We start from the raw sequence: 10,276 nt of genomic DNA, 5'->3' as shown, positions 1-10,276 counted from the left end.
TTAAGAGCAAGCTTTTTTTTTTTTTTGCTATAGGGCATGTGGGCTTGCCAGAGAGATAGAGACAGACAGACGGTGAAAAATCATTCCCTAGAGGGGATGGCCACACCACAGTCCCTTTTCCTCCATTCTTCCCTTGGGATCTTGGGCACTCACGCACATGCACCCGGTGAGTTTTAAGCTACTGGCTCTAGTACTTGAATTGCAGTCAACCATGTGAGAATCCAGCGACATAACCATTACCGCATCTGCTGGTCCCAATAGTGGTTATATTTTAATACTTTACTTGGCAAAATAAAAAGTTGACAATCTCAATCTTTTTCTTTTTAAAAGAACTATTTGTTTACTTTTGTTTATTTATACTAGTTTTTAATTTGATCAGAGAGAAACAGAGAGAGAGAGAGAAACAAGCCACCAGGTCTGGGACTTGAACCATGGTTGGCCATGTGGGAGTTCAGCACCTTAACCGCCACACCACCTGCCAACTCCAACAATCCTGGTCTTCTAATTTAATGAATAGTTGATAGGTCTGTAAAAAAGTCAGAAGGCAAGGTAATTGGGATAGCAGTCTTACTGACAATAAATTTATAGTCTCACGTATCATAAGGTCAGTGGTGTTTGTTGATTGTACCTCTCTGACTATAATTTCAGTTGGGCTTTAGAAAAGAGTCAGTAGTTGTGTCAGAACAAGTGTATCATGTTTACAGAAACAAAGAACAGTTAAAAATGGAAGAAGGAGCCAGCCTGATAGTGCAGTGGTAATTCGTTGCTCAGAGAGGTGGAATCCTACATGGTGACCTGTTGGAATCTTTGGCCTGGTTGGCCTGAGACTTACTGGACACATGTGTGAGTGCCCAAGATTAACAGACTGGAGGACTGGTCGACCAGACTGTGTGCAGGGTGTTCATCTCTTAACTGTCTTTCATGTGCATGCACTCTATCATGAATAAAAAGAGAAAATAATGCAAAAGAAAAGAAGCATATAATGAATTAGTTGAGTACTATTCGAGTTTGGGAAAATTGGCATTCATTCATTCATTTTATTTTTAAAATTTTTATGAATTCATCTTATATTTAATCTTGTTTCTTCATTAATTCTTAAACAAACATTAAGGACCATGAGAAGATAGGGCAAGTAGTAAATACTTTCTTCTGGGAGTGATTGAGGAAATCTTCATAGGAATCACATTTAAACTGTACCTGAAAGAGGAATGGGGGGGGGGGCGGAATCTGTGAATAATGTTACATGTTAAAATGTTCTCAAGAAATTTGTAACTAAGTATTGGAGATTAGGTCTACAGAATTATGATTCACATTAGAATGTGAATGAAGAGGCATGGGAATTGTTTGGAGTTTATTTTTTAAAAGAATTACTTATTTAATTTTATTATTATTTTAATTTTCTGTAGGGCTTGTGCACTCACCAGAGAGAGACAGATTGAGAGGGAGAGAGGGAAACTGAGAAAGTGGGAAAGTGAGAAAGCAGGCCTCCAGGTCCAGAGCTGGAATCACACAGTCTGCCATGTACCTCAACTTACCATGCCATCTGCTGGCTCTAGAGTTTATTTTTAAGATTTCCATCAATATATGACATATTAGGACCTTAGTTGATATTTAGCTCCCGTTGTGTGGTATAAATAAAGGCTACATGATTTCAGAGGAGCGAGGAATCAGTGTTTATTTTAGAGTATCAGGAATTAGTTCATTAAGGTGTTTGGCATATGAACTTGGTCTCTTGTGAAAGGAGTTTGAGTCTCAACTCTGGCAGCTTGAAAAACACACCAGGCACATGTATGCCCAAAATCCCAACAGAATACAGAAATAGAGAAGAGTCTGTGGTATGACCACAACCTCATTGAATGAATGTTCTCTCTCTCTTGCATGCACTCTCTCTTTCTCTGCTTCCTTCTGGCACACACAAATGCCCTCTTGGCAAATAAAATTTATTTATTTTTATAATTTCCTATTTGTATTTAATTGATTTTTTTTTTTAAATCATAGAGCATGTGTACTCTCAAAAAAGAGATAGAGAGAAAGTGAGATATCACCCCCTGTGGGGAGGATGGCCACACGACAACCACTTCTCCATTTTCCTCTTGGGATTTTGGGCATGTACATACACATGCTCACAGTGTGATTTTCAAGATGCCAGGTCCAGGACTTGAACTGTGGTTTGCCAAGTGGGAGTCCAGTACCTTAACCACCATGCCACCTACTGGCCTCCCCAAAAAATTTTAATAAAAAAGAACAGGGCCGTCAGGTACCAAGGTGTTTCAAATACTAGACTCCCACATGGTTAACCACAGTTCGTGTCCTGGACCTGGTGGCCCAAAAATCACAATAAATAGATAAATAAGTAGATGTTTTAAAAATAAATAAAAAAGGTGGGACAATTAAAGCCTATATTTTTCTATAATTTCAATTTTTCTATAGTGAAGTTCAAATTTAGTAAAATTAAGATATTTATTTTTGGGGACCAGTGGGTGGCATAGTGGTTGGGGTGCTAGACTCCCAGAAGGTCAACCATGGGTTGAGTCCTAGACCCAATGGCTTAAGACTTGCACCAGGTGTATGTGCATGGGTGCTGGCCCAGAACCCCAAGAAGAGTGGAAAGGGGACTGCAGTGTAGCCATCTTGTGTAGAGTGATTTCTCATTTTTTCTCTGTCTCCTTCAACATCTCTGACTCAAACTGTATTCGATTATGTGGGTTCCTGCTTTCTATACAGTAAACTGAGATTCAGTTGGCTTCTTGAAACCCATGCACTAATGGGAGAAATAAAAGAGGCAATCGTGATTCAGTTTTATAGGGAATTTGGGTACACTAGGGAGAAGCATTTATCTAGATTTGATCAGGTTTGGGCATGGTGGTACCCTTCTTAGATTTGATCAGGCTCCGCTTTTTTCTTTTTTTTTTTGGAGAGGTTTTTGCTATAGGGCGCGTGCACTCGCCAGACAGACAGAGAGAGACATAGAGACAGAAAGCGAGAAATCACTCCCCAGGGGGTATGGTCACGCCGCAATCCCTTCTCCTCCATTCTCCTCTCAGGATCTTGGGCACGCACGCACACGCGCCCGGCGTGAGTTCTAAGCCACCGAGTCCGGGACACGAACCGTGGTGGACTACGTGGGAGTCCAGCGACATAGCCATTACACTAACTGCTGGTTCCCATCAGGCTCTGCTTTCAGAGAAAATTGACATTTAAAGGGAGTTAGGACAGGAAATGAAGGGGTTCTAAGCAGAGAGTATTAATGAGGGCATGAAGATGAGAAGAACCTGGTTTGTTTAAGGATTTAACTTTGGAGTGATAAAAAGGCCAAGCTTGTTTGTAAGTTGTTGGAGTTTAGTTTGGTCACAATAAGGTGCAGGAGAGTGATAAAGTTATGTTCTGTTATAGGAAGACCACACTGTAGTAGGAGAGTGGTTGAAGGGAGGCAAGAAAGAAGCCCAGAACTGGACCGGCAGGTGGCGTGGTGGTTAAGGGTGCTAGATTCCCACATTGCTGACTGCATTTTGAGTCCTGGACCTGGCAGCTTGCTTTCTCACTTGTCCTCTCTCTCTGTCCCTCTCTGGTCAAATGAAAAGTAAAATAAATAAATAAACTTTTTTTTTCTTTTTTTTAAATAAACAGAACCAATTAGAATCCCATTGCTGTAGGTTTGGCAGGTGGCATCGTGGTTGGGGACGCTGGACTCCCACATGGCCAACTGCAGTTTGAGTCCCGGACTTGGCAGCTTGTTTTCTCACTTTCTCTCTCGCTCGCTCTGTGCGTTTTCTCACTTTCTCTCTCGCTCGCTCTCTGCCTCTCGTCAAATTAAAATAAGTAAATAAAGATAATTCATAAAACAAAGAATCCTATCGCTGTGATCCATGTTACATGTTAGAGCAGTGTAGTGTATAGAACTAAAGATGCAACATTAGATATGGAGAGAAATATACAGATTGGACAGCTATTTAGGGTTTAATTGATAGGACTTGGTATTTGAATAAATGGATGATTTAGGTGAAAGAGAAACCAAGCCAAGGATGATAGATAATGTCTTGGGTATTGTGTGGATGGTGGTAGTCAGTTTTGTAGGAAAGTTTAATTTTGGACTTTGTGAGTTTGTGGAGCCAGGGGAATATTTAAGTCCAGATGCGTGGTGAGTAGTTGGATATAGTGTTTTGGAGTTCAGAAGAAAGGTCCTAGATGGAGACATAAATTTAGGGTTGACTTCTGGCTGCGGATGAATTACTCTAAGTCTGTTGAGCACAGCTACTACTCTGTCCTACTTTCCTCCCTTATTTTGCCCTCTAGCCATGGTGAACTATGCTTGCAGTTTGTTGAACGTTCCAAGTTCTGCTGGCATTCTTTCTGTGCATGCCTTCTTGGTTTGCATAGAAAGCTCTTCCACTTCCTCTTTTCCATCAATTCTTGTTTTCCTTAAAGACCTGGATGTTCCTCTTAGGAAACCTCATCTGTATTCCTCTTCTCCCCTAACAAAGGTTTACTCATAATTTTTCTTTACTTTCTTTCTTTCCTTCCTTCTTTCTTTCCTTCCTTCCTTGTTTCTTTCCTTCCTCCTTTCCTTCGACTCAAGGGCCATCCAGCTTATAAATGTGTAATTTCTTTCTTTTTTTATTTTTAATTTGCCAGGGGGCATGTGCACTTGCTAGAGAGAGAGGGAGAGACAGAGAAGGAAAGAGAGGAAGAGAGAGAAAGCACTCCCTTGTGCATATGGTCATGCTGCAATCCTTTTCCTCCCATGTCTCCATTCCGTTGGGATTTTGGGTGTGGAAGCACACATGCCTAGTATGTTTTTCAAGCCATTGGAGCCTAGATTTGAACTATGGTCAGCCATGTGGGATCTGGCTCCTTATACATATCTTTTAAACACTGTGCTTTGGGACTGGCTGTATTTACATTTTTGCCAGAGGGCATGTGTACTCACTGAAGAGAGACAGACACAAAGAGGCAAAGTGAGAAAGCACTTCCACCTCATGGGGAATGGTCACGCCATAATACCTTCTCTATTCTCCTTATTTTTGGGGTTTTGCATGCACATCCACTCGGTGTGTTTCTCAAGCCCCTGGGTTCAGATCTTGAGTCGTATTGTTTCAATTAGCAATAATCGCACCTCGGATAAACCTTATTGGCTACGGTACTGCCACTGTGCAAAGCTTGAATTGTATTGTTGACTGCATGGGATTCAGCTATCTTTTTTTTTTTTTGGAGAGGTTTTTGCTATAGGGCACATGTACTCGCTAGAAAGTCAGAGAGAGACAGAGAGATAGAAAGCGAGAAATCATCCCCCAGGAGGATGGCCACGCTGCAATCCCTTCTCCTCCATTCTCCTCTCGGGATCTTGGGCATGCACGCACACGCGCCCGGTGTGAGTTTAAGCCACTGAGTCCGGGACTCGAACTGCGGTCGACTACATGGGAGTCTAGCAACATAGCCATTACGCTAACTGCTGGTCCTAGGATTCAGCTGTCTTGATCTCCAAGCCACAGGTAGGCCCCACAATCTTGAGTAGGTAAATATCCTTTTAAATGTTCATAGGTTCCTACATAAATCTGTATTATGGCAATCTACCTATTTGTCTACCACAATAGTTTGTCTCTTCCTTAATGGCAGAGATCTTGTCTTTTTACCTTCAGACCTAGTGTATCTTGGTATAGAATAACATTTAATAAATATTTAGAAATAAGTATTTAATGAAAATGGCAGCAGCTGTTACACTCTTACAACACAATACACATTTACAATTTTATTTATTGGGCCATCATGTGGCTCTGTGGTTAAAGTGCTGGACTCCCACATGACTGACCATGCTTCGAGTCCCAGACATGGTGGCTTGAAAAGTCATGTTGGGCATGTGTGTATGCATGCCCAAAATCCAGAGAGGAGAATGGAGGAGAAGGGATTGCAGCATGGCCATCCCCCCTGGGGCGTGATTTCTTGCTTTCCCCATCTCTGTCTCTCTGGCGAGTGCACATGCTCTATGATAAACACCTTAAAAAAAGTTTATTTCTTTCATTTTTGTGTAGAGAGAGAGAGAAACAGAGAGAGGTGCCAGCTGATGGCATGGTGGTTAAGACACCTATATCCCTCATGACTGGCTGTATGTTTCAAGTACTAAACTTTCACTTGACTAACAACTGATGAATGTGCATACTTGCCCAAGAGATTGCAGCATGATATTTATTTACCTTTCTGAAAATTAAAAACCTGAGGTTCTGGGACTAGGAGTTAGCATAATGGTTGTCGCTGGACTCCCACATAGTCAACTGCAGTTCAAATCTGGGACCTGTTGCCTTAAACCTCAAGCTAGGCACATGTGCTTGTGTGCCTGAGATCCTGAGAAGAGAATGGAGGAGAAGGGATTGCCAGCGTGGCCATCCCTGGTGTGTGTGGGATATTTCTTGCTTTCTGTCTCTTTCTCCTTGTCTGTCGGGCCAGTGCATGGACCCTATAGTAAAAAATATCTATTAAAAAGAAAAAAGAGAGAGAGAGGCATTCTCCACCAGGAGTTGCTGTGGTTTCCTCCTTCAACAGTGCTTGAATGGAACCTGGTGCTCATCCCCCATTCCATCCCACCATCCTGACAGAGCCAGTCCTCTGTCACCTCCTCACAGTGCTCTCAGACTACTTCAAGGCCCCTGCCATTCCTGTGCTGGCATAGCTGCTGTCACTGCCATCCGCCACGATCGCGTCCCCTTCACAAGTGCGCCAGAACTCCCACCAAGGACTTGGAGGCCACCATCAACCTGGGGCTCTGTGTCTCCCATATCTACCTATCCATGTGTTTCTACTTGACTGTAATGATGTGGCTTTGAAGAACTTTGCCAAATACTTTCTTTACCAATCTCATGAGGGAAGGGAACATGCTGAGAAACTGAAGAAGCTGCAGAATCAATGAGGTAGCCGCATCTTCCTTCAGGATATCAGGAAACCAGACAGTGATGACTGGGAAAGTGGGCTGAACGCAGTGGAGTATGTATTACACTTGGAAAAAAACGTGAATCAGTCACTACTGGAACTACACAAATTGATCACTGACATAGTTGACCCCCATTTGTGTGACTTCATTGAGATGCATTACCTGAATGAGCAGGTGAAGTCCATCAAAAAATTGGGTGACCATGTAACTAACTGTGCAAGATGGGAGCTCTGTAATCTGGCATGGCAAAATATCTCTTTGACAAGCATACCCTGGGAGACAGTGATAAGAAGAGCTAAGCCTGAGGCTAACTTCCCCAGAGCCACGAGGTGATTTCCCTGTATCAAGGCATGCATGTTGGGGTTTCTTTTACATTTTCTATAAGTTGTACCAAGACATCTACCTAAGTTCTTTAATTTGTACTATTCCTTCAAATAAAGAAAATTGGTATGTAAACAAACAAACAAACAAACAAACTCAAAAACCAAACCAAATCAAAAATCACACCAGGTGAGTGTATGTGCATGAAGAGAATGGTGGAGAGGGGATTGCAGCATGGCCGTCTTCCTGGGAGGGTGATTTTTCACTTTCTATCTCTGTCTCTCTCGTGAGCACATGTGCCCTATAGCAAAAATCTCTCTCTCAAAAAAAAAAAAAGGATTCTGAGAGGCATCTGGTTCAAAGGTTTCAGGTAAGGGATTATAGATCTCTATTGGTCTAAGTAAACATTAGCAGGGAAGTAAATATAAGAGGTCTTCAAAAAGTTCATGGAAGATGCAAGTGTTTTTTTTTTTTTTTTTTAAGAGAGTTTTTTGCTATAGGATATGTGTGCTTGCTGGACAGAGAAAGAGAAGCAGAAAGTAAGAAATCACCTCTCAGGTGAGATGAGCATGCTGCTTTCCCTTCTCCTTCATTCTCCTCTCAGGATATTAGGCATGCATGCCCATGTGCCCGGTGTGAGTTTTAAGACGCTGGGTCTGTCACTTGAATTGCAGTCGACTACATGGGAGTCCAGTGATGTAGCCATTACACCATCTTCTGGTCCCCAGAAAGTGCAAGTTAAGAAAAAACTATGCATGGATTTTAAATACTTTTTACAGGAAAACAAACTCATACTTTAGATCAGTTTTTCCATGAAGCTTTTGAAGTTCCCTCTACATTGCAGAAAGCATTGTAATAATTGAGAGATTTAATTAGGAAAATTTATTATCAGCTACTTTTACTACAAAGAGATTTATATAGCTTTGTTTTTAAAATATTTTTAAGAATTATTTTATTTGATTTCATATTATTATTTATTATTAGTCTTCAATTTGACCAGAGGGAGGGAGGAAGGGAGGGAGGGGAAAAGGGAAGGAGAGAGAGAAGGCAAGTTGCCCGATGTGGGATTTGAACCACGGTTGGCCATGTGGGAGTCCAGCACCTTAGCCACCATGCCACCTGCCAGCCCTGATGTATACAGTTTTGTAAATAATATTTAATGATACGGAATTTGCAGTCGAGATATTTTGAATTGAGTAAATTTTGAGTAGAAAAGCAGTGTTTTGCTTACAGTGTGTCTCCCATTTTTTTTTAAAGCAAAGTTCTCATATAGATGTGGTTCGTTTTCCATGTGTCGTTTATATCAATGAAGTACGAGTTATACCTCCAGGAGTAAGAGCCCATAGCAGCCTGCCTGACAGTAGAGCATATGGGTAAGTCAGTTCTGAAAAAATTATTTTTGACTAAAGATTGTCTTAGAAACATACTCTTCTCTCTTTTTTAAAAATAATTATTTAATCTTATTGATCATCATCATTATTATTTTTTGATTTGGCCAGAGAGAGTCTGAGAGAGAGGGGAAAAGTGAGAAAGCAAGCTGCCAGGTTTGGGACTTGAACTATAGTCAGCCATGTGGGAGTCCAGTGCCCTAACCAACATGCCACCTGCTGGACCCCCCAGAAGCATATTTTTAGGGTAATAAATTTTAAGGAATAATTTTCTTAAGTAATAAACCTGAAAATCTATTCAATTTTGGTTATGCTGCATGTAATTAAGTCTAGGTTTTTCATACAATACATATAGCATCATAAACTTGAATACTTATTTGACCTAAGTACTAGGTAAGAATTTCTTTTTCTTTCTTTAAAAAGTTAATTCATTTTATGGGATAGAAGGTATAGGACCTCTGACAGAGTCTTGCCACATGCCAGTTCTCCTTCTAGCCTTCCAGCCAGTCAGAATTGTTGGATCTCTGGTGGGCCTATTCTTTGTGTTTGGGCAACCCAAGATTTTTTTTTATTCATCTTTTTAAAAAATAATTGGTGGAAATAGGTTTACATTTTCCAAAATATTTTGGGGTGGCATAATCAAGTAGATGAATTTTTAAAAAGATTTATTTATTATAATTTTATTTAGCCAGAGAGAGAGAGAGAGAGAGAGAGAGAGAGAGAGAGAGAGAGAAAGGGCAAGTGAGAGAGAAAGAAAGGGCAAATGAGAAAGCAAGCTACCAAGTCTAGGACTCGAACTGAGGTCGGTCATGTTGGAGTCCAGTGCCTCAACCACCATGCCATCTGCCGGCCTCAAGTAGATGAATTTTAAAACAACTTTTTTTTTCTTTTTTTGCCATAGGTCCCCTGTACTCATTGGAAAGGAGAGACAGAAAGAGAGAGAGAGAGAAAGGGCAAGTGAGAAATCACCCTGCAGGAAGGATGGCCATGCCACAATTCCTTCTCCATTCTCTGCTCAGGAGTTTGGGCACACATACACTTGTGTCCATCGTGTTTTTCAGGCCACTGGATCTAGGACTTAAACAATGCAGTCAGCTATGTGGGATCCAGTTCCTTAACCACTATGTCACCTGCTGGCCTAATAGACAAAGTTTTTAAAGTTTGTGTATTTATATACACGTGCATGTATGTATGTATATGTTTTTATTGCTAGAGGGTACATACACTCATCGGTGGAGGGAGGAAAGAGAGAGCTGGAATGAAAAAGCACCCCTTAGTAGGGCGTGGTCACATCACATCCTTTTTCTTCTATTTCACTGTTCTGTTGGGATTTTGAGCATCATGCACATGTGCCTGGTGTGTTTTTCAAGCCATTTGGGCCAGGATTCGAACTGTGGTTTTCCATGTGAGAACTCATTCCTTTAGCTGCTAGACTACTGGGCTAGTCTTACTCAGTTCTTGAGAGAAATGAAAAAGGCACCACCAAAAGGATCTTTATGCTTCTATCCACCCCCTCTTAGATGTTTATGTGTACCTTGTGTTTACAAGGAGGCCTTGATACATGAATCTGAGACCTTCCCATGTGGATCCATTTGCATTATCTCTGCACCATCTGGCCCCTAGATGAAGTTTTTCTTTTCTTTTCTTT

The 10,276-nt window shown here is 41.3% G+C and overlaps 1 protein-coding gene and 2 pseudogenes across 2 annotated transcripts in view; 2 read left to right on the top strand and 1 right to left on the bottom strand.

Moving 5' to 3' along the window:
• The window catches only part of VIRMA (vir like m6A methyltransferase associated), an 83,825-nt gene that overhangs the window by 2,120 nt on the left and 71,429 nt on the right, over positions 1 to 10,276 (top strand). For both annotated transcript variants that reach the window (XM_027765468.1, XM_006161291.3), the window contains exon 2: positions 8,498 to 8,613. In XM_027765468.1, the coding sequence (XP_027621269.1) occupies positions 8,498 to 8,613 (116 nt within the window). The remainder of the gene's footprint in view (positions 1 to 8,497; positions 8,614 to 10,276) is intronic.
• On the top strand, positions 3,987 to 7,251 carry LOC102468969 (ferritin heavy chain pseudogene; annotated as a pseudogene).
• Positions 5,042 to 5,158, bottom strand: LOC114004522 (uncharacterized; annotated as a pseudogene).

The sequence above is a fragment of the Tupaia chinensis genome, unplaced genomic scaffold (genome assembly GCF_000334495.1).
Source record: "Tupaia chinensis unplaced genomic scaffold, TupChi_1.0 Scaffold138407_1, whole genome shotgun sequence".
Classification (NCBI taxonomy): Eukaryota; Metazoa; Chordata; class Mammalia; order Scandentia; family Tupaiidae; genus Tupaia; species Tupaia belangeri.
This window is presented reverse-complemented; position numbering and strand designations above follow the sequence as displayed.